This window comes from Nicotiana tomentosiformis, chromosome 2 (assembly GCF_000390325.3).
Source record: "Nicotiana tomentosiformis chromosome 2, ASM39032v3, whole genome shotgun sequence".
NCBI classification, from domain to species: Eukaryota; Viridiplantae; Streptophyta; class Magnoliopsida; order Solanales; family Solanaceae; genus Nicotiana; species Nicotiana tomentosiformis.
This window is the reverse complement of record NC_090813.1, coordinates 132,944,496-132,969,467: the sequence shown is the minus strand read 5'-3', so window position 1 is coordinate 132,969,467 and position 24,972 is coordinate 132,944,496. Positions and strand designations below refer to the sequence as shown.

General features: G+C 36.1%; 2 protein-coding genes across 2 annotated transcripts; one reads left to right on the top strand and one right to left on the bottom strand.

The window, feature by feature from the left end:
* Positions 1 to 16,273: 16,273 nt before the first annotated feature.
* LOC104120202 (uncharacterized) lies at positions 16,274 to 18,995 on the top strand. Its single transcript, XM_009631933.4, has 2 exons — positions 16,274 to 16,433; positions 17,478 to 18,995. The coding sequence occupies exon 2, from the start codon at positions 17,615 to 17,617 to the stop codon at positions 18,644 to 18,646; it is 1,032 nt and encodes a 343-aa protein (XP_009630228.1). The 5' UTR covers positions 16,274 to 16,433; positions 17,478 to 17,614; the 3' UTR covers positions 18,647 to 18,995.
* Positions 18,996 to 19,451: 456 nt separating this feature from the next.
* On the bottom strand, positions 19,452 to 23,241 carry LOC104120203 (BTB/POZ domain-containing protein SR1IP1-like). The gene is made up of 5 exons (XM_009631934.4): positions 22,996 to 23,241; positions 22,826 to 22,895; positions 22,012 to 22,632; positions 21,201 to 21,731; positions 19,452 to 20,078 (listed from the first exon to the last, which is right to left on the bottom strand). Exons 1-5 carry the CDS (start codon positions 23,100 to 23,102, stop codon positions 19,551 to 19,553), a joined length of 1,857 nt encoding a protein of 618 aa, XP_009630229.1. The 5' UTR covers positions 23,103 to 23,241; the 3' UTR covers positions 19,452 to 19,550.
* Positions 23,242 to 24,972: the final 1,731 nt, after the last annotated feature.

Below are 24,972 nucleotides of genomic sequence, written 5' to 3'. Positions count from 1 at the left end.
GATCTGACCCCGATATCAAAAAGTTCACTCCCGGTCAAACTCTTCAAAAAAATTTTAACTTTCCAATTTTCACCAATTTATGTTGAAACGACCTACGGACCTCCAAACCAACATCCGGACACGCTCCTAAAACCAAAATCACCCTACAGAGCTATTGGAACCGCCAAAACTCTATTTCGGAGTCATCCTCACATAAGTCAAACTACGGTCAACTCCTACGACTTAAACTTCCAACTTACGGACTTTGTGTCCCATATCATTCTGAAACTCTCCTGAACCCGACACCAAACACCCCGACAAGTCACGTAACCACAATATAGCATAGAGAAAGCATAATTTAGGGGATCGGACCTAAAATACGCAAAATGATCGACCGGGTCGTTATAGTATGTTTATAAATATTTATACAATATAGGATGTTATATATATGTAGATTGTAAATAACAATAATTTATAAGTGTTTGACCATTTTGACCACTAATACCGACCAATTTCGGTCGGTAACTTTGTAATTATATTAAAAATAATTTATTATCGAAAAAGATAATTGACACATGCGGGAAAAAATAAATTAGAATTTCCGACTGACATCGGTCGGTATTTTATAAATTTTTTATTTAATCTTTTCTTTGGTAGATAGTATGCAAGTCTAACCAGACTTTGGTCAAATATTGACCATTTTTCGATCGCAGTCGGTCGGAATTTTCAACTGTGTCAGATAAAGCAAACTTTCTTTTTTGTGGGATCACGTTTTCGGACCAATTGTGATCAGTATATTTATGTACAATTTGTTATTTGAATTTTTCAACCAATTTACTTTGTTTTCGACCGGTTTTAGTTAGATTTTTTTATCGACCAATTTTGATCGGTATGCTCCGGACGAATTTTGATAGTTTTGTAGTAGGGAACAACAAACTTCATCGGCAGCTTTCCAAGTGATAAAATGGTTGTAAACTAACCGTTAAACGAACGAACTTATGATCCTTGGCTTTTGCCAAGAGAAACATATGCCCCTTCAAGTGTTTTAAGGTCATTATACGATTATCGTAACTTTTCCAAATAATCTATACATACAGATATACTATTTAATGCAGTCTCTTTTTCTTTATTTTTTGTCGTTGTTGCCTGTTGGATTCCTTACTTTGGGCTTATGTCATCCACGAGTAGAACAGAACATGCAAAACAAGGAGTTTTGACTTAGATGATAGATCCTTAGATGGATGGAGAGATCATTGTTTCCGCATAATGTATAAGTATACGACCAAATCTCATTAGGGCTAAAATTAAAACGTAAATATCTTTTATACGGTTAATATGTTAATATGTATTTGTTATAGAAGATTAACTGGTTGCACGAGTTCATTATTCAAATAGTCACTCAATTATCCAAAATTATCTACTAAAGTCATCTTTCTTTCGTTTGTAACATCAAAGTCACTTAATTATGCCTATAGCACTCAGAAAGTCACTCAACTAGATTTCTCAAACTTATGATTGCCAAATACCAATTTTACCCTCTAAATTATCATATTAATAATTTTGATATTAACAACAAAATCTAAAAAATTTATTTACATAATTCAGAATGAAAGAAAATAAAAATTTTAAAATAGATATTTCATGCACGTAATATAAAAACTAACTATTTAAAATAAAGGTATTTATAATAATACATTATATATTCTTGAATATTATGCTCAATTATATTATTATTCCGACATTATATATACTAGAAAATTTAATTTTTTTTATTTTTATTATATAATTAAAATTTATTTATTCCATAGGTAAGTCCATAATGTAGATTAAAAAAATTATAATATTTAAAAAGGAAAAAAAATAAAAAAGAAAGAAGATAAAAGTTAATAATTTAAAGGGTAAAATAGATATTTGACAATCAAAAGTTTGAAAAATCTGGTTGAGTAACCTTCTGAAAGCTATAAGAATAATTAAGTGATTTTTCTGTTACAAACGAAAGAATGATGACTTTCTTAGATAATTTCATATAGTTGAGCGATTATTTAAGTAATGGGTTCTAATTTACTAAATCATTATGTGCTTTCGAAACATCACATATATAATTTTTTGGAGGAGAATCACTCGGTACGGGACCTCCCGTGTGAAATCAGGTGATGCTCAACAACTCAGACAGAAAATGTTGAAAAGCAGCTAATGATGCAAGAGCTTTTTTCTCCTTACACGCTCTTAAAAAAATGTGTTTGTCTCATTTTTTTTATGTTACTAATTATACTTGCTATCGGTACTCCTTTTGTCCCGTTTTATGTGAAAGGATTTGAAGTAATATAATCAAAATACCTAATTTTTTTGTGTAAATTCTGACATGGGCTCGTCAAGATTTTAAAATAAAATTTATAAATATGAATATTAGGTGAAAATGCTCTAAGTCAACATAGTTAGTAATTCAAAATATTTTTAAGAAATTTAAAAAATCATAGTCAGATAAAAAAATATTTGACTTCCAAAATATATTTACCACCTTCATATAAAATGAAATTCAGGAAATAATATTTATTTTTTAGACGACTAAATAGTGTAATAACTTTTTCTGAATAACAACCATATTTGTGAGGACTGTGGAAAGCCATGCTAGAGCTTAGGACACCGCCTGTGTCGTAGGATTTTTTTTTCTTTTCATCCTTGTACTTCAAAATACATGACAGAGAGAAAATTTTGAATTATAAAGTTAATTTTTACTTTGTCGGTTCGATTCCCCCACCTTGTAGTCTCCTCCCATTCCTCCTATAAAAAAAAAAAATTACACGACTCCTTTAGCGCCACTTTCTTTGTGCCTTTTGCCATCTTCCTTCCTAATTAATTCAAACTGACAAGAATTCTACTTATTTTTCTAAACCATAAGTCAATAATAAAAATGATGAGACGCTATGGAATTGGGACATAGTTGTGATCTGGAAGTTTTAAACCAAAAACAGTTGATTTTTTATTTTTTATTTTTGCTAGTTAGTAAGATCTACAAGAATATATAAACCAATATTTAGCGAACTGCAACTTGGAAAAAAAAAAGTGAAAAGAAAACTCAAAAGCTTGTGTTATTCCCTACTAACGATATAACGGAAAAAGAGAAAGAAAAAGCACATAAACACACAGGCTTAACAATTGAAAAATGTGATAATGGGCTATTTAGGTTAATTCCTCTACATAGGGAATTTTTCACGGGCCTGTCCTATAGCAGATTGACAGCCCATTACGCATCTGTTTGATAACACCGGATTAAGATTTTGAATCTAAATACTTATTATACCATGTCTACTTCCCGTATCTAAAAGGTACAAATTGCTTTTCATATATATACAAGATTTTAAACTTATTTATCCGGTTTTGTCTAAGTTTTTATATTTATGAGAAGTAACAAAAGATTTTTACAAAATATATACAAATCCGATCAAAATCTACAATTTATCTACAACATAAATACACATTTTTTGTACAGAATCCGGTCAAAAATTACAATTTATATATAATTTATATATAACTTATATACTATGTAAGTGGTAGGTATTTTGTATATCGTTTCTACATTCGACATATAAAATATATACAATTTGTTCATATCTTCTTTTTTGAGTTTTAATCTGAAATTTCAGCCAAAACCATCTCGAATCTTCACCAAATTATCTCAAATTTGAGATATAAACTCCAAAGGATATTCCCAATCATTTTCAACAATACCCAATCCAAACAAAAAATAATTTCATGAAATTCTATTTTCGAATTCAAAGCTTTGAAGGTTTTTAATGGTTGTCAATGGAGTTTTTAATGGATTTACATAGTTTCAAATTCAATCTAATCGTTTCTAATTAATACTATTTTGTTTGTTGATTCCTGAAAGCTAAAAGAATGATAACTAAAATAATTTTCTTCATCAGAGCTAATTTCTTTCTTATTTACTTCCTCGTTTTCATAGGATCTGAAAAAAATAGTTCAGTGACTTTAATACAAAAATAGTGTTGTAACTTTTTTAACACAACAGATAAAATTCAGTTGTAAGCATGCAAATTTTATTGAATATAAATTCAATAAAATTATTTGGACCATTTTAAATATATTATTCCAAATAAATATTATGGACTAATATAATTGAATTAATTATTTAAGTCCAATAAATATTGACTGGGCTAGCCCATTTAACTGGGCTACAAATGATTAGCCCACCTCATTAGGCCCAAGATGACATCTTCCTAGAGGCCCAGTGCCACGTGTCAAATGACGTGGCACGCCAAGTCAAATGGAAGAGCCAATAGGATCATGTCACATGTCAAAATGACAAGGCATGCCAAGTTACATTAAAAGGCTAATGAAATCGCGCCACGTGTGCAAGTGACATGTTCTGGCCAACCAAATGCGGCCATGTCACACTTCAATTTGATTGGTCTGAAAGAGTTCGTTCTTATCACAACTCCTCCCTTCCACAACTATAAATGGAGGTCTTCATAACCCAGAAAAGATACCAGAAATTATAACAAGAAGCAAGAGGGAGTTCGTGGATCAAACGCTGCGAATTTCTCTAAAAGTTACAAGCATTCAAGTATTCTAAGGATTAAAAGATCAAGACGAAGATTCAAGAACAAGCTGCAAGCCCTTGGATTAAAAATACGTCAAGTTCAAGATCAAGCTTCAAGCACTTGGATTAAAATAAAATAAAATTCAAGATTAAGCTCGGAGGCTCTTTTATTTACTATTGAAAAGAAAAATCAGAGGATTCATAGAGATTGTAACACTCAAATATTTAAAATAAAATACTACGATTGTTGCGATATTTTCGGTCTTGATTTTATTTTTTCTACGCAATTTATTGTCTAAAATTCTGGCACGCCAAGTGGGACAATCTCTGCCTCTCATCTCAACTTTTCAATCACCAAAGTTCAAGAACATCGAAATGGCTTCACAGAAAATCAACTCCAGATCAACTTCCATTAAGGCTGCTAATTTCAAGTTCTATGCTAATGTGAAAAGTATACTCGATGTTACCTTTGAAAGCTTTAAGACAGTTACAAGGAGCAAAGCAAGCTCTTCAGGACAACAAGCACTCTAAGTACCATCTGTATCAACCCCTATTTTGGGATCTTCATCCTCAAAAGGAGTAAGATCTTCTGTAAGCACGAACCAAAAAGGGAATGACGGCGCCGAAGTGATTGAAAAGGTTCTTGCCCAACTTAGTTTATCTAAGTCCAAGAAACCCTTCATGCAAGCCGATGATGATGACTTGAGCACTGGATCTACTATAGCCTTCATTAATGTGACCTCTAAACTCTATCCCAATAATGACCTATATCATTCTTCATCCTCTACGTCAATCATGCAAGCAATGGTTATTGAAGCTTCTACCATAGAAGAACAATTTGCAAATTTGACGAAAGCAGTTGAAGGCTTATCAAAGCGCATGCATGATCAAAATGCTAAAGTTTCCAAGTCAACAAACAAATTGGATAGCATGGTAGAAGGAGAATTCACGCAAACACCTTTAAATTTTCAAAGGTCACAAGAAAAATGAGACTTTTCAAAAAAGCAAGCAACGACAGCCAAGGAGATTCAAGTCTCCGTCGAAGGTCTGATTCCCGTTGAGAAAATAAACGACTTCATCATAGAGGCTATCAAAGATAAGACTGAGTCGTCGTCCAAATTATATGTCACATATGCAAAGCCATATACGCAAAGAATTGATAACTTGAAGATGCATGTTGGTTATCAACCTCCAAAATTACAATAATTCAATGGTAAGGGAAATCCAAAATCACATGTAGCGCACTTTGTTGAAACTTGCAACAATGCTGGAACGTACAGTGATTATCTTATCAAACAGTTTGTTCTTTCTCTCAAAGGTATTGCATTCGATTGGTACACAGGTCTAGAACCTGATTCTATCGATAGTTGGGAGCAGTTGGAGCAAGAGTTTCTCAACCGTTTCTATAGCACAAGATGCATCGTAAGCATGATCGGACTTACAAACACTCATCAAGGAAAGGATGAGCCAGTTATTGACTCCATCAACCGTTGGAGGAGCTTAAGCCTCAACTACAAAGATCGCCTTAGCAAAACTTCTGGCATCGAAATGTGCATTCAAGGCATGTACTGGGGTGTTCGCTATATCTTACAAGGCATAAAGCCCAAAACATTTGAAGAACTTGTAACTCGTGCTCATGATATTGAACTAAATATAGCCATAAGTGCCGAACAAGGGCTACCTGTCTTTGAGCCTTACGACGACGAAGAAGAAGAAGAAGGCAATTATGGGGGTAAGTTTTCATCCGAAGATGAAACTGAAAATTCCATGCATGTTAAAATGCTCCTTAATGCATGAGCCTAAATTGCACGCCGTAATGCTCCTCAATGCACGAGCCTAAACTGCAAGTTATAACGCTCATCAACGCACGAGCCTAAACTGCAAGTTATAATACTTCTTGGCACATGAGCCTACACTGTATGTCATGAATCTACCTAAATTTGAACTAAATATTTAAGACGTAAAGCTCTTCAAAATCGAACAAAGTTTTCAAATTGTAAAGCTCTTCAAATTCGAGCAAAGTGTTCAAGTCGCAAAACTCTTTAAATTCGAGCAAAGACTCAAGTAAAAAGATCTTCAAATTCAAGCAAAGACTTCAAGTCGTAAAGCTTTTCAAATTAGAGACAAATTTTAAATTGCAAAACTCTTCAAATTTGAGCTAAATCTTCAAGTCACGAAGCTCTTCAAATTTGAGCCGAACTTCAAGTTGCAAAGATTTTCAAATTGAGCAAGTCTTCAAGTTGTGAAGCATTTGGAAACATAAGCTAAATCTTCAAATCACTACACTCTTGGACTCACGAGCCTAAACTACATGTCATGAAAATCCTAAAATTTGAGCTAAATCTTCAAATTACTACGCTCCTGGACACACGAGCCTAAACTGCATGTCATGAAGCTCTTCAAATTTGAGCAAAATCTTCAAGTTATAAAGCTTCTCAAAATACGAGTTTAAATTGCAAGTTACTACGCTTCTTGACGCATGAGCCTAAACTGCATGTTCCTACACTCCTGGCCCGCATGAGCCTAAACTATGTATGGCCTACCAAAAAAAAAGAATCTGCTAGGTTGAAAACCTCGAAAGAGGCGGCCTAGGCAAAAGTTAGGACATATAAAAAAAAACGTCCGCTAGGTTGAAAACCTTGAAATAGGCGGCCTAGGAAAAAGTTAGGATATAAAAAAAAAAAAAAAATCACCCATTCTGAATTACGGTATGACTTGATCCTCTTCACCGAGGTACGTAGGCAGCTTAGAGTTTCATTCTGAGTTCAGTCGCATGAGTTCAAAAGATACATAGTGCCCCAATCGTTGTTCGAATGAAGTACGATAAAATGTAATCCATTCAATCACCACTTGAAAATCGAGCTGAGATACCGTTCTTCTGTTAAACTTTGGATCCCATTTGATTTAAAGGGGGCAAGCCGCTATGGTAAATTGGTGTCTTTAATGAAATGGTGACAGTCTATTATGAGGCTACAAAGTATTTGCATTGAATTCTGGGGATTCGCTATGTCTTCATGTTCGCATAACCTTCAAGTTTGTTGGTCTTCATATCTTCTCACTGCCCTAAAAATCAAAGAGGGAGGAGAAAGAGAGGCGTCAAAAGGGAACACAAATATAAGAAGAAAGATTCCTTGGCACAATATTTCAAATTCAGTGAGACTTGAATCCAAGATGTTGGGTGAAAATGGAGATATTGAATTTTGATTGATAGAAAGAAAAACGTCTTGTGACTTCGAGGCTTCCTTACCAAAACATAAACGTTTTGGCAAAGTCGCGCCAATTCAAAACTGTCGGTATATCAAAATCTGATGTTGACTTTGAAATATTATCTGAAACTATCCTTAAGGTATTAAATCCTAAATTTTGGATATGTTTTATATTTTTAAGTCTTATTTTCATAAAAATCAAACAATTTGTGATTTCGACCTTCCTACATCAAGATACATATTCTTTGGCGAAGTCGCGCAAATCTGAAACTGTCAACATGTCGGAATCTAAAGTTAGATTCAAAATAATATCTAGGACGATTCTCAAATTTTTTGATTCCGAATTTTGGATATGTCCTAGATCTCGAAGTCTATTTTCCATAAAATCAAGCGGTTCATAATTTCGGCATTTGTACACCAAGATATAATTTGTTTGGTGAAACTGCGCAAATATGAAACTATCAACGTGTCGAAATCTAAAGTTAGGTTCAAAATAATATTTGGGATGATTCTCAAGGTGTTTGATTCCGAATTTTGGATATGTCTTGGATTTTAAAGTTTAGTTTCTAAAAAAAATAATCAAATGGCTCATATTTTTAACGTTCTCACATTGAGATATATATCTCCTACCACAAAAGGTGCAAAGATGATGAACAATATTATCCTCAAAGAAAAGGGAGGATGTATTTCCAAATACAGAGAACTTCGAGACATGAACGCCAACGATATTTAAAAGAAAGCCAAGTTCCATCATGGGGATATCAATAAGTCATAATAAGCAAAGAACTTTTGATATTGAACCGCAAAGGAAGAAGGGGCATTGATGAAAATGCGTGATATAAAGTAAAACGGATAGAGTTTTCATTCCTAAGAATAGCCGCTAGTTAATCAAATGCGGGAAAAAAAGGCGAATAAAATACTCTATATTGACTAATCTAAACACAAATTGTAATTGACCAAGTCTTTAAGGGTTGCATCTAGGTGTTGTTTTTTCATCTCCACGTTGGCCAAGTCATCAACAGTTGCCAAGGAAACATCAGAACATCTACGGTACTCCTCTTCTAGATTCAATCTCTTCAACCTATTTCTTGGCAATAACTCGAAGAGCTCTTAACTGTTTCACCTTCTCCTTAGCCTCTTTGAGAGATCGACTGGCAGCAGACAATCTCTCGGCCTTCTCCCCTTTCTCAATCAAGACAAGATCAAGTTGTTCCTTGGCGTTTAAAAATGACTCTGATTTTTCAACATCCACAACCTTGTCAGAAAGAGTTGATCGTGCCTAGTAATATGAAGTAGCAAGCTCAAAGAAAGATATCAATAGGCCTTTTAGAGGGGAAATATCTACACCATTTCCGTCCATCTCCTCGAGAATCACTTCGTTCTCAAATTGAAGAGAATAAGCATTGTCTGCGGTAAGGTCCTTGAGTTTGGCATGAATTTTAGCCCAGGCATTTAGAATGAAATCCTTGCGAAGAGTCAAGACAACCTTTCTTCCATCAAAGATATACATGCTTGGTGCTGATCGTTGGTGAAAATTAGGCCCCGATTTCGCTCCAAGACTAGGAATGGAAGTCGCCTCTAGGTCTGACTTAGGGATTGGAAGTAATTTCCTCGAGTCTGGCTCCGCCACAGATTCGCTACTACCTTGGGGCTTGCTTTGGTAGGACGCCATTGAAATGTGAACACCATTTGCCTGCATAGAAAAAGATATACTGTTAGTTAAATTACTTGGATATTATAAATAAAATGAAAGTTTTAATTGTTAACTCTTTGATGGCCGTCAAAGTCCTTGAAGCACTACCGATGCTGTCAGTAATCTCGACTACACCCAAATTAGCATCTCCTTGTTTGTTTGAATATGTCTTCACCCACTTGAAGTTTTGATCTCCATGACTACTATCACTCTTGTTTTGGGACGGACGTTTGTTGGAGGTAGGAACAATAGTACCTAATGAAAAGGAACCCTCATTGGCTTGATGAACCTGAACAGGTCCCTTCTTTTGAACTTCTTTATATGGAGGTCCTTTGACGTCGCATGGTACAACCACTTTGGATTTTAAAGTAGGAGGCTGACCCTCCCTGTTATGCTCTTGAGGCGTGATCTCTGAAGGCGTAGCAGTAACTGGCCCATCGGTATTCACCAAAGATTGCAAGTGGTTTTCAAGGAAGCGTCCATGCACTCTTTCCTACCAAGACTTATAATCGGACGAGACACATCTTCATCTTGGGCATAATAGGGGGAAATGTGGCCTTTGACCTACTTTTAGACAAAACACAAATTCATAAAAGTTCCAATCCTTTGTCTAAAGAGCAATCACGAAAATCTTAATCCAAGCAATCGGGATGTCTTGATAAAAACCGAATTAATGACTAAAGCGATGAGGGTTATAAGGCTCCATGATGAAGTTCGATCCATTCCTCAAAGGAAGGTAATTCGAGCGAATACTCATAAAATAATTTGACTCATACTCTTCCTCGTTGCCATCATCACAATAATAATATGGTTGAGGATATTGCTTGGCACTGTGGAAGTCCATACGACACTTTCTCCTCCATGAATACGTTTTCTCGCGTCATCATTCCCAAAGTATCTCATTGTTCCCTCACCTGAGTATATGGCCATCAGAGGAGTAGCCGGCCTATTTGTTTGAGCAAAATGAGTCTTGAAATAGCAGTCCAACCAACCATACATATAATGAATTGGGAAGTAAACTCTAGAAGAATCGAGTGGTGAGCCATTTGAAATTGTGTTTAATCCCCTGTAAATGCTAGCTAAAACTGGAACGGCGAGGTTAATTCTTTGCCCACACGCTAGAAGGCCTGCAATCTTGAAAGTCTCGGGCCAAATAAAGTCACCTTCTTTTGTAGGGAGCATAAAGACACATAACCAGCATGATAAAAAAACAGCCAAGTATACTTCGTCTTTCTTGTCACTTCCAACGCCAAGTTTAACAAATAGTGCATCTTCAACTTCCGACCAATTGACCGTTTTACCTATGGCTCCAGTAGGATTGTGTGTTGATTTGGGACGAGCTGACTTATTTTCTTTTCTTGCTGGAGGTTGTTCATACTTTAAACCTTTTTGCTCCAAAACTCGATCCATCTTCTTATAGGGACGTTATGATTTTTAGCGTTTCCCTCTCGGAGTTGGTGATATGCATCAAACAATTACTGACAGGCTTGTGGAAGGAACATTTTATCCTTGTCGTAAGCACTTGTAAGTTCTAGAGTATTTGGAATAACTTTCTCATAAGGAGACCCCATTAAAGGCAGACCCCCAATAGTGCACAAATCCCAAAGGGATATGGATAACTCTCCAACTGAGGTAAGCAACGTATTTGTAAGAGGACACCAAGCCTCACAAAAGTCTTGCATGATACTTGTAGAGGTATCATAAGTAAACAATGAGGCATGGACAACATCGTAAATATTGATGGCCCTCAATGCTCGATAGTTCCTACTAAGAATATCTTCGGTCCACTCCCAATAGCCGGGGATATAATGAAATTCGCCACCAAAAGTTAAGGAATCACTCCAGTATACTTCTCATTTGAGGATTCGTCGTCCTAAGCATGGGAGGGAACTTGTCACATTTTTAACTTTGTGATTATGGGAACGAAAAGTCCATGTCTTGAATTTACGTTTGGTGTTTTCAAAGGTCCAATCTACCAAACGAAATGGATTTTGCAAGGATGGCCACGAAGTTGCATATAAGCTGGTTAGTGGTGTATCAACTAGTAATCTGGTCTCCATTTTACTATCCTTGTGCTCTGAAATTACAAGATACTTGGACGTGGAGGAAGAGGATGTTGAGTCTCTAAAGTAAACCATGTTCAAGCTGCAAATTTTATGGATCTTCCCCGTAAATTTTAAAGGTATTCATCGCGAACTTTTAAAGGTTTTCGTCTCGAACTTTTTACTTTATAGTTTGATGAAGTTACTTAAAAAAAAGGAAAAATAAAAGCAAAGGGAAATATGGAGAAGAAGAAATTACCTTCTAGTATTTTGCCAATTGCCAAAAGCAAACCTAAAATGGCATTGTGCAGCTAATTAATGCTCGTAAATTGGAGAGCACACATCCTTATATAGATGATTAGAGTAGGTTATTGAGAACTAAGTCCCGATGTGGGATCAGTTGAAAAGGCGGCGGCAAAGATTTGTCTCCAACATGGACTCGGATGACTGGTAGACTGCAAAAAGGATTCAAATAAGATTTTCCAATTCTAGTCCGTACAAAATACAACAAGGAATGTCTCCTAGTCTGTACAAAACATAAAGAATCCAATGTAATAAGGAACAACAAAAATGTCTCCAATTCTCTACGTGTACTTTGGTGAGGAAATCAAGTAAGAACGCTAAGGAGAATTTCTATTTTAAAGTGCTGGGAAGTCCAATGAAGCAGAATGCTCTTTTTGGTGGGATGATTGGTCTAGACTGGGATCACTAGCTAATTTTGTGGTTCAAGGACCCAAGCCAGGCAAAATGCAGTTAAAACAGGTCTATGATGGTGAGACATATAACTTTCAGGAGGTTCGACAAGTTCTACCAAATCACATTTTGGAGCAGATCAAGAAAGACCCAATTGGTGGAGATAACAAACTAGATAGGCCTATTTGGAACCCATCCAATGATGGTAAATTCTCTTGTAAAACTGTTTTTCTTGCATTGAGACAAACTGGAATCTCTTCCATGTCCTCACAAAGAATATGGCATAAAAAACTCCCCTTTAAGTTATCCTTCTTCATGATGAGGCTTCTGAGAGGGAGATTACCAACTGATGAAGTGATAAGAAGGTTCGGCATTCAAGGACCTTCTAAATGCTATTGTTGTAGAGATGCACAAGAAGACTATATTGCTCACATCTTTTTATCAAGTTGTAAAGCTCAATATGTATGGAAACATTTCAGTCAAAGCGTAGGTATCACTATCTCAAGCAACTTAAAACAGACATTGATGAAATGGTGGTTCATTAAGCCATTGAATGAGGCGCACAATTTTGTTCTCCTATGTGTTCCTTCAATTATCTGTTGGGAGTTATGAAAACAAAGGTGTGCAGCTAAATATGAAGGTTCATATGCTTCTGTACAAAGCTTGCTAGATCGAGTGCAATCACTGATAATCATACTTCTTAAAGTTCACTATAAGGGAATCAAATGGCAAGACGACTGGGCTGGAATTTACAGGTTCCTGAAAGGTTTTAAACCTCCAATGAAAGCTCTCAAGGTGATGTGGTCACTTCCTCCTTCAGGTAGACTGAAGCTTAACACGGATGGGAGTAGTAAAGTTATGAAAAGAGTGGCCGGTATTTGAGGTATTGTTAGGGATAGCAGTGGAAAGCTTGTCATGGCATATGCCAAGGCTCTTCACTTCTGCACTAACAATACGGCTGAAACACAAGCTGTACTTCTTGGAATTGAGTGAATTGCCTTCAATAGGATTCACAATGTAATTATAGAAATTGACTCTTTATTGATTGTTAATATGCTTAATGGATCTTCTTCAACTTTTTGAGATATTCATGATGATATTTTAAAGATGAAAAAGATTATTCAGAGTCATCAAATTGAAGTCCAACATTGCTATAGAGAAGAAAATTCAGTGGCAGACACACTATCAAAATATGGTGCTATATTGGATATTCTACCTATTGCTACCATCTTCCTCAATGTCCAAGATCTACCTAGGGAGACTGTTGGGGTATATCAAATGGATAGGAGGCAAATGCCTTCATTTAGTTTCAGGAGATCAAAAATGAAGAACCTGCGGCTAGATGGAGTAAGATGATAATTGTATATATATTGTATTTTCATAGCAGCACATGTATATGGAAGACTCACTTCCTGCAATCATAGTAGTACTACCTTTTTTGGTGTTAACTTATATTGGATTGGGCATGTCCAGTCCTTTCTAATTCACAGAGAAACATAGGCATTTGGTTCCTTTTGTTGTATGTTTCTCATTTTGGTTTATTAATCTACAAGTAGGGATCTGCCTAACCCCCCACCAAAATGATGGTCTTTTAATAAAAAAATAAAAAAAAGTGCTGGGAAGTCCTTTACACGTTAACGTGTAGTACAAGTGTTATTATCTTATCCTGATAATTTTTTTTTAAAGCCAATGACAAATATTTTCATGATCATCGGGAGTAAACCTTAAAGTTCTAGTAAACGGAAGAAGTACATTTTTTTTTTACAGTTACTTCAAGCCTAGTTTTTAAAGTTTACACCTTGACAAGTCTTAAAAGCCTAGGCATGCAAATTTTATTGAATATAAATTCAATAAAATTATTTGGATCATTTTAAATATATTAGTCCAAATAAATATTATGGGCTAATATAATTGAATTAATTATTTAAGTCCAATAAATATTGACTGGGGTAGCCCAATTAAATGGGCTAGCCCAGTCAATATTTATTGGGCCCAAGATGTCATCTTTCTAGAGGCTCAGTGCCACGTGTCAAATGACGTGGCACGCCAAGTCAAATGGAAGAGCCAATAGGAACATGCCACGTATCAAAATAGCAAGGCATGCCAAGTCACGTTAAAATGCTAATGAAATCGCGTTATGTGTGCAAGTGACATATTCTGGCCAATCAAATGCGGCCATGTCACACTTCAATTTGATTGGTCGGAAAGAGTTCGTTCTTATCACAACTCCTCCCTTCCACAATAATAAATATGGGTCTTCATAACCCAAAAAGACACCAGAAGTTATAACAAGAAGCAAGAGGGAGCTCGTGGATCAAACGATACAGATTTCTCTAAAGGCTACAAGCATTCAAGTGTTCTAAGGATTAAAAGATAAAGACGAAAATTCAAGAACAAGCTGCAAGTCATTGGATTAAAAATACGTCAAGATCAAGATCAAGCTTCAAGCACTTGGATTAAAATAAAATAAAATTCAAGATTAAGCTCGGAGGCTCTTTTATTTACTATTGAAAAGAAGAATCAGAAGATTCATAGAGATTGTAACACTTAAATATTTAAAATAAAATACTACGATTATTGCGATATTTTCGATCTTGATTTTACTTTCTCGACGCAATTTATTGTCTACATCAATAATCATGCGATTATCTTTGCTAATTAGCTTGGTGTAAATATGAAAATATAGTTAGAGATTGGCATATTCTTGATACATAGATGTCTATGAGTAGCACTACAGTACTATACAGATTAGCCTTTCTTTTTGGAAAAATACATAAGTTGTCACTGACCTATGACCCAAATCCCCCTTACGCACTTTCTGTGGACGATAATAATATTACACACGCAATCTTTCTAAAGTGTATCTAGTACACACCTTTTTTGATCAGGTCCCATAAAAAGTTCATCTGTGTATTTCACGCGTTTGACTTTAGTTTATAAACTTAAAAATAAAAATATAAAATATAAAATTACAAATATGCCATCATCCTCTCCAACTCATACCTGCAACACCATTATATAGCAGGTTTTAAAACGGGAGACAACCAAGAATATTCTACCAAAATTTCCAAAATATTCTTTACCATCAAATATGGTCATTAAGCTATAAGACAACTTTTTGCTCCCATTCGAGTTAAAATTACAAATGCAAAACCAAATCGAGGAGGAAATTCAATAAAAAGTTGACGGAATTGTGTGACTAGTTAGGTTTCTCCAATGAAGTCAACACGACTGGCTCAACCTGACCCACCCACTCTTTAGGCTCGCTTTCTTCAAAGAACACCATCGGTTCAACTCGCCGGTCACTCGCAACGCTGATGCCGGCGTAATTTTCCCGCTCGATATCCATTTCCCTCGCATCCAGTTCTTTCCTCCCTGCTGTCGAGCTGGAACTCGAACTACCTGTTCTCTTGTGCGACCACAGGAATTTATCCGACGACGTCGAGTCCAACGTGTCGTTTTGGCTTCCGTTCTTCCATAGAGTCGTCGGCGGCAGAGTTGAACATGGAGTACCTTGCTTATATGCTCCTGATGTTTTCAATGTCATGTCCTTTATCTACACCACAAATTGGGGGAGTGAGTTCGGATGAAGATGGAGAAGAAGGGGTTGTGACCCAATTAATAAAAATTAAATAAAATTTGAACATGTGGCACTTTAATAAATAATCTATAGCAAAAAATTAAATTTCACGTGCTTCTTTTATGTGTAAACACGCGAGTCAAAAATAGTGTGTACTAGATATACTTTAGAAAAATTATGTGTGTAATATTATTATCGTACACAGAAAATATATAAGGGGGATTTGAGTCATAGGTCGGTACTAATGTATTTTGCCTTTCTTTTTTGGTACATTGGATAAAAGTACTAAATCCTACTACTCTTTAGTAGTGTTTGGTTTTAAGAACCGACCAGCTGACTTGTACTTTATCAAACTCAACTTCTTCTTGTGAATAATATGCCGAGTTCCAACTATCATTGGAACCCAAACACTACCCACTAAATGACTAATCCTTAAAACCCAAATAACAACAATCTCAGACTTCAGTCACTACTCACTACAACACGCCTGTAAAAGCCGCACGTGCCTTTGACTTCCCTTTGACTCCCATTAGAAGCTTCGAAAATTCAGCACTTAGAATGCCCTAATCTTGTCACCCTTTGACCCGAAGCCCGAAGCTCCATCACTTGCTGATCCTACTCTCATACTCTGCCAAAATTCAACTACGCTTTTCTTGAATTCATTACTTCATTAGCTCAGGTGAGTTTCTCTTTTTTCTTTTTCTTGTTTATTTTTGCTGCTTTGGACTTTTATTGAGGTTTATGATGTTTATCTTCTTTTGATTGCGATTACACTTGTGGGTTTGATGTTGAAGTTTATAATTTTACTTGGGGTGTAGTAAAGTTTGTTTCTTTGAATTTTTTATTTCTTATTTCTACTGTTTCTTGAAGAATTCAGTGTCAATTTTCAGAATATGCCTATGCTTGAATTGTTTGGTTACTGTTGTTGTAAGCTGGATTTTGGACGGGTTCCTTTGCATCCACCTGCTTACTTCTAGAATGTATCATGATGAGAGTCAAAGCAGTCTTGTGAATGCCGAGTTCATCTGGTCCTTACTAGAACTTAAAGTTAGCTTTCTTATGTATAGTCAACTGAAATGTGTCGAAATGTTTAGCACACATGCTAGTAATATAGTGTGAAGGCTTACTGGTTTGAGGGCAAGGGTGAGACTAAGCAGTTGGAGGGGGGAAATGGCCATACTGACTTGTTTATCTCAGTCTCCTTTTGCGCAAAGAAGTAAAAAGATTCCGCCTTTCTTGCCTCAAGTAGTGGACAATGAATCATCGATCCAGTGCTGTTGATTTCTAATACTACAAATAATAGAAAGAAAAAGAAGCAAGTTTGTATCCTATAGACGTCTTGGACCTCCGGCCAATGAGGTGATGACACATGCATACACTTGAACTTCTAACGATAGAGTTCCACTGAGTAGTTGGAGGTGTCTTCTTTAAATTCAAAATTCAAAGACAGTTATACTTGTGAATTCTTAGTAGATTGAATCCAATCACATAGAGTCTTCCCAAATTGCGTATAGAAAGAGAAAGAGACCGGTCTTGCTTATGCCTGCTTCTTCATTGAATTGAGACTGTAGTAGCCCCTTCTTAGGTCTTACTGAACTTTTTTTTTTCTTTACCACTTAATGAACTCTTTTTTTGTTTTAATTGAAGTTGTGGAATTGAGAAGTGTATAAATCATTGTGCAACAGGAAACACATATTGAGTTTAATTTTTCTTCTTCTTGCAGAATTTGATTGCAGATTTAGGGAGCATATACAGTGGATTTTGCTGCTGAGATCAGCTTTGTTAATGGGTTGAGCAGAGGTTCTCTTTATCCTATGGAATTCGTGGTGCTTTTCCTGATTGTTTAACTGTTCCTGGTCAATGTTCAAAGTGCACTCGAGAGTGAGAATGCCCATGAATCGGCATTGCCCACGAATTGACACTTACGAGTTGAAACTTCGGATTGAAAGGAAGATTGGTCAACAGAGGGCAGAGAAGTATTTTACTGTGTTAAGCAGATACTTGAATCTAAAGCTTAGCAAATCAGAGTTTGAGAAGTTCTGCATTGACTTGTTAGGGAGAGAGAATATCTGTCTTCATAATGCACTTACCCGAGCAATTGTAAAAAATGCTTGTGCTGCTAAGACACCTCCGACAAAAGATTGCAAAATGCAGGCTTCATTGCATGTCAAAGTCCCAAATGGATATCAAAGAGACACTCTCCAGTCACTGTGCCGGGACTCATTTCCTCAATCTCCGAAAAAGGGGAGAACTCCTACACTTCGTGATCGAAGATTCAAGGACCGGCCAAGTCATCGGGGGCCTCATGGGAAAACACATTCTGCTGCTTCTTGTGAAGATACTGCACCAAAAGCCCAAGAGCATCAAACTGCTACTGAGTTGATATCATTGGGTAGCATTTGGAGTAGAAGTCAATTAACTGCTCCCCTTGGCATCTCTCCGAGTAATCGGGGAACAAGGAAAGTAGCATGTCGCAGGTCAGCTCTTTTGCAAAGCATAGAAACTTGTAATAGCACTGGTGATTTGCCTGACTCCAACTCCCTAAAGAAATGGTTGGAACAGAAGTCGGAGGCAGAAGGCCTACAAATATCAACAGATTCTGTAAATGTGTTGCATAATGGGCTTGATGCATTTATGAAGCGATTATTAAAGCCTTGTTTGGAATTAGCAGGCTCAAGGTCACAAGACAAGTGCATCCATGACCAAGCTGTATCAGTTTCAAATAAAACAAGGCCGAGAAGATACATTCAGAAACCAAGTGATTTCTTTTCTGTTTCAATGCTGGATTTTTGCTCTGCAATGGAGTTGAATCCCAGGATACTAGGGGAATACTGGCCAATACAGCTTGAGAAAGTTTCCTTGCATGCGTGTGAAGAATCATTGATCGATTAGCGCATTCGTATGGGTATGGCTGTGACGTCAAGTCCATCTGAATGAGATGAGCTTTTGAAAGGTGATCAAACAGTGATGCTAATACAATTTAATACAAGCATTGGTAAAGCTTCGACGTGGTTTAAAGCTACACAAAATTTTGGATGAAGGTTAGGTTGTATATACTACATCTTAGAGCTGATTATTTCTAAATTGAGAGTTGTTATTACCTCGTGAAGTAGCAAGATGTTAATACTTGTAAGATTCTAGCCATTACAGATAAAGAGTTAAGTAGGCTTCTTTAACTACTATCTATAGTCTTTCATGTAACTGACTGTTGTTTGTTAATAAAGCTTAATTTGTTAGTATCTGTACAATTATTTTCTTGGATTCTCTTCTTCTACCCTTCCCAAAATAAAGGGAGAAGAAAAGGGGGAAAATGGTTGTGCCGCTGTTGTAAATTATGGCTTTAAAGTGGATCTCGTGTAGAAGGATCATTAACACAAACGGTTTCTCACTGCTTTCGGTAATAGTACTGTCCAGTGTGCTTCTCAACTCATTTGGCCAAATTGCTGATTGCATATCGAATTCCGCAAGTTCTTCAGGAAAACCCCAGCTTTCTGTTGTCGTTTGCCAGTAATTAAATAAGGCCGTGTTGTTTCCATAATGTTAAGTTGAAGTGTTGAACTAAACAAGGTTATTGTTAAGGTGCTGGTTAATAATAAGTACCACTCCACGCCCAAGATTCTTGCCTATGCTTAAACGCAGAAGTTAAACACATATAACAATATGACTCGCAAAATCATAAAAACAAAGGAGAACAAAATACAGAAATATAGCTAAATCCATTACTGCTTTCCCAAAAGTTCAAATAGTGCAATCTACTTCAGCCAAAACCAACAGTTTAATGGCAAATTTTACTGCATCATGATATAGAATAACGCCTATATCTACTAATTGGTTTATATCTTCCTTTGCTGGCTGATGGCATGACTACATGATCAGCTCCAAATGATATTGGATACAGTTTCCCAAGCTTTTCGGAAACTGAGCTTATGAAAGATTTTCTTCGCAAACGAGGTTTATCAGAAGATATTGGAGTGGTGATCTCCAAAGGGGTGCTAGCATCTGATTTGTCACCACATTTTTCTATTTCTTTCAATCTCGTTTTCATTTTCACTAGCTCGAATTTTAGATCTTGATTTTCTCTTTTTAGACTTGAGAATTCATCTGTAACAGGGTTATTGTCGGCGGATGACTGATCTGCATCGGCTAGACTACCATCCATAACTTGGCGAAGGCGTTGTTGTTCATGGTAAAGCACTTGCACAACAGTCTGAACAGGGAGCCTCTCATTCTGAGCAGCATGAGCACAAGCTTCTCGAGTTAGCTTTTGACAGTTCATAACACTGCAAACTCTTTTTCTCTCATTATCACTTAGAGCTGGATGTGCCTTCAAATTTTGCAAAAGCTAGAAGATTAGACAACTATCTCTGGTAGAGTTGTTTATTTAAGAGTATGTTCTTTTTTTGATGAAGTAAGATGCTATATAACTGGCATCAAGAAGATGCAAAACATTACAAAAGAGGTTGGTTAGCTCCATTTACACAAAAATACAGTTCTGACCAGGGAGCTAACCAGAAGCCTAAGGTTGGCAATCAAGCCAAAGACAGAGAGCTAATAAAATCTTGAAATGGAATTTAATCATTTACAGGGGAAAGGTTGCTCCAGCTATTAAGAGTAACCTGATAAGAGTAAGTTCTGTACACTGATAGTACGTAATTCTTTTGCATTTTCAAGTCAAAATGACATACAGAAGTAGGTAGCTATTCGTAGCAAGCCTGATATAGTAACCTAAAAAATAGTTTAGGCTGATATGAGAGTATGAAAGATTTTTAGGCTATGAGTGTTTATGACTTAAAATCCTTTATTTATGTTGAAGATCAACTAAGCATGGTCTGAAGATTCAAAAGTCTTTCTTGCCACAGTATGATGAGCTGCTTAGCTATAAACCTGCTTATTATCAAATGTAACTGTTTGTTAAACTGTACATTTGATCTAAAGATGACACACTTGAGAGAACATCAACATAGAACATGTTTAAAATCCTGTAAATGCATAGGCAGAAACACGTGATATCATAACCTAAGATGCAGGGCAATTCTAAGATAAGATGGCTTCTCTAACAGAAAAGTAAAATTCAACCCTTAGTTTCACTTGTATATTGAAACATATTTTCACTTAACTAAATTAAGCCTTTAATGGATTTATGCAAGAGATCATAATGGTTCAAATACCACTTAACATCCCAAGCCACAACATTTCCACTGTTCAGGTGCAACCTATCAAATTATGTCATTAAAGAAGTTGATATTTCAATCAAGGTACTAAAGCAGTTGATTAAGCCATTACTATTTCGCAGTTGGCATCAAAGATTTGTTTATGGAGTTAATGAATGCTTATAATACATATTAAATTAAACATATAGTATGACCTAAATATACGATCATGCCCTTGTAGGTGTACTAGTGCACAGAAAAATTGCTCCACCGGGCGAATGATTCAACGTGCATACCTTCAAATAAGTGTCAATGGCCTTGTACATCCTATCTTCACATTGCTCTGGAATCACTTCAGCAATACTAATAAACTGCGAAACAGATAGATTATTGTCAGAGGCTATTTTAGCAAGGTAATCTTCCATGAGTTCCCCTACTTTCTCCATTTCACTTGCTAATGGAGGCGCAGACTCTTCATCGTTGAAGCCCAACCGATTTTCCACCATTTCATACTCAATGAAATTCGTCGTGATACGTTGCACGATTTCAACATCAAATAATGTGTCTTTTGTGAAGGAAGAATATGAAGGAATTAACAAATCATCTAATACAGCCTCTCCAAGTTGCAACGCCATTCTCCTCTCCAGATCAACTCTACAAGCAACTGTGGTTTCGAGATATATTGCAGAGCGAAGAAGCATTGAGAGAAAACTAAATGCCAATGCATTTTTCTCCCTTGGCAAAAGACTAACAATGGTTTCAACAACAACCCTCTTTTCATGTACTTGTCTTTGCTCAATCAATTTCCTTTCCTTTCCTGATATTTCCTGGAATGACAAGAAAATCATATGCATAAATATTTCATTTGGACAAATAGAGCACATGACCAAAATAGTTTCTTATGTTTGAGCGTTTGTCTAAAATAATCCTTTAACTATACAGCTGAGCAGTTTTAGTCCTTCATGTTCATAAAAACTGCGCACATTTTGTGTGTTAAATATAACAGCGACCATAACATAAGTGTTCAATTTTGATTAACATAAAAGATCACTATTTTTTATTATTTTCTCTAACCAAATAATCCAAACTCATGGGATGAGGACTCACCAAATTTTGAAGAGATTTCTGTGAATAGAGCATCAATACTGGTCCAAGAGCATACTGTTTGTATCCCCTAGCCATCATAGCAATTAGAACCCTTTGGAAAAAATCAATTCTAAGGACAGTTAAATCCTCAGCCCAGCAGTCAACAACAATAGGCCTAGGATTTGATAATGTAGAGGAATTCATCAAGCTATTAGCGTCGACCTCTATTCTACCTGACTTACAAAAATGGCTATCCTTGCAAACTATGTATGCAATTGTATCTATGCTTCTGTTCACCAATTTTATATTTTCTGCAATGGGAAGAAGTTTTTCTGAAGAGTGCAGAACGGAAACTGCACCTGCAATGCTCTTAAGTGCTACTTCATTTAAGTAGGCTTCTGATAATCCTACCAAATTTCCAACTGCATAGTAATCTGTCATATCAAGATATTCTGCTACACATCTAAGCAATGCGATGTTTCCTGAGCTTATCTCAAAGTTTATTCCATAACAAAATTTTGCTGCAAATTCAAATGCCTCTGCTCCACCAGGAATGTCAGGGATTTCAATTTCAGAAAGATTAGCATCATTGGATTTTGCGACCAACTTCCTTATATATCCGCACTTTGAGACTAGTGGGAACTGCATGGAACATAAAGTAAAGATTGCACCTTTTAGTTAAGAGTTTAACTTGTACTCACTGACAGTGTCAAATTAATTTAAGATGACTATAGGTAACTGCCATAATAAGTGTAACTAGTTAAAGAACAATCTTGATTAGTGTTCTAGTTGAAATTATATTAGGAACTTCTTAGAACAAGGAAAAAGGTTGTACTTTGTGCAGAGCAAAGGAAGTTCCTGCAACATGAACAGTTATATCACTTGGGATCTCCTGGGATAAAATCCTGCAGATATTAAAAAGGTCACTCATTGCATAAAGACGTGGAAAAGGACGCTGAGAAACAACAAAAGAGAGAGAAAAATAACTGAAGATAGACTACGTACCATTCGGAGGTCCTTTTCATAACATTGGAAAGAAGCTCTTTTTTCTTAGTGAACATGTTAACAGTAGTTGAAGGTTGTGCAGTCTCCTCTGAACCAAGATCCACCATATTGGCCTATTATATAATTCTTGATAAAGCAAAAACTAGAATGTACTATGTCCTTTCCCCTGCTTCTTTTGGTTCCGTTGCTAGCTTCTTTAATTAATTCTCTTTCAACCCACAAAAGAATAAGTGATCAACAGTTGGGGAATAAGTACAGCCTCAGTGTTGGACCGTAAACTGCATTATATATTATCAACTTTATCGTCAGCAGCCACGATCAATCATAAGATTGGCGGAATTCCCGCTATAGGCCAGAAAGTTGGCAGTGGAAAGATTGTGTACGAGTGAGCCTCTAGTAGACACACGACACGAGTAGTGTTACATACGGGGTTTAAATAGGATAAAGTAAGGGATTTCGTTCAGAGTGCGTGGAAGTATATTCGTCGGGTTTTAAGCTTATGTAGCTTTAAAGAGGATGAATGAGAAATGGAGTAAAAATAAAATATTTGAGTTTTTCTTGGCAAAGGGATATTGTTCCATATCGGAGGAAGAAAAGGCTTTTGATGGGTATATATATAGTTGCTCTTCTTCTAGCTCTTAAAAAGTTAAGAAGAAGACAAGTCTCGCGCCGTCGTCATCGTCGCTCGGATCGGATCGGATTTGGTCAAAGATTGATTGATTAATCTTTTTGGACAAAATTCCTTTCAATTATTTAATTAATTTATTAAATAATTAACGAAAAATTCAATCTGGAATGACCCGCGACCCGGGCTTTTGAACCCTGTTCTAACAGCCATGGTTGTTTCTGAAAGGTTGCATACCTTTTCAGAAACAATGCCAGCAACTCTATAAATAGAGTTCCAGCACCTCGGGTACTTGAGGAGAATAATTTTCTTAAGGACACACTGTATATTCAGTGGGCTCGATTTATTCCTATACTATTTTTTCCAGAATTTATTTCGTTAAACAAGTATTACTAACTTTCTGTATTGTTTTTCCAGAAAGTTTAATTGTTTATTCCAGCAATACAGAATTATAACATTCTTAAGGAAATTAATTTATTATATTCTGTATTTTGTTTGTGGAGATTAAAACCTGTGTGGTTTTCTACTCCTTCTGAAATTTACTATTTTAATTTGAAGATATAAAAAAAAACTTCATCAGAGTATTGAAATTCATAAAACGATTTGAAGAACATAAAAACTTCATCGTTTTTCTGTGAAACAGTATATAAAAACTTCGGTTTTATTTATTATACATACTGTTTTTGTTAATAACAGTATTGTTTACTGTTCTGATTTTGCCATTAATTGAACTCTTATGTTGTTTACAGTGAGAAATGGCAATTGATAACGGAAATTCTTCTGCGACTACTGCAGCAACGGCGATAGCCTCGTCAAGCCGGACTGATGTTCCACCGGCAGAGAAACCGGGAAAATTTTCCGGAGCCAACTTTAAAGGATGGCAGCAAAGGGTGTTCTTCTGGCTTACCACACTTGGTATGCAGAAATTCACTAGTAAAGAACCTCCAGTGCCTGCTGCGGATATGCCGGACAACGAGAAATTCATGATTGTTGAGGCGTGGAAGCAGGCAGATTTTCTTTGCAAAGGCTATATCTTAAGCGCTTTAGAGGATGACTTGTACAATGTGTACAGTGAATACTTCGAAAGAATTATGGGACGCACTTGAGAAGAAGTACAAAACTGAAGATGCATGCTTGAAGAAGTTCGTAGTTGCCAAGTTTCTAGACTATAAAATGATAGACAGTAAAACTGTTGGAACCCAAGTTCAGGAGCTTCAACTTATTTTTCATGATCTTATTGCTGAAGGTATGGTCGTGAATGAAGCATTTCAAGTGGCTGCAATGATTGAAAAATTGCCTCCTTCGTGGAAAGATTTCAAGAACTATCTTAAGCACAAGCGCAAAGAAATAAA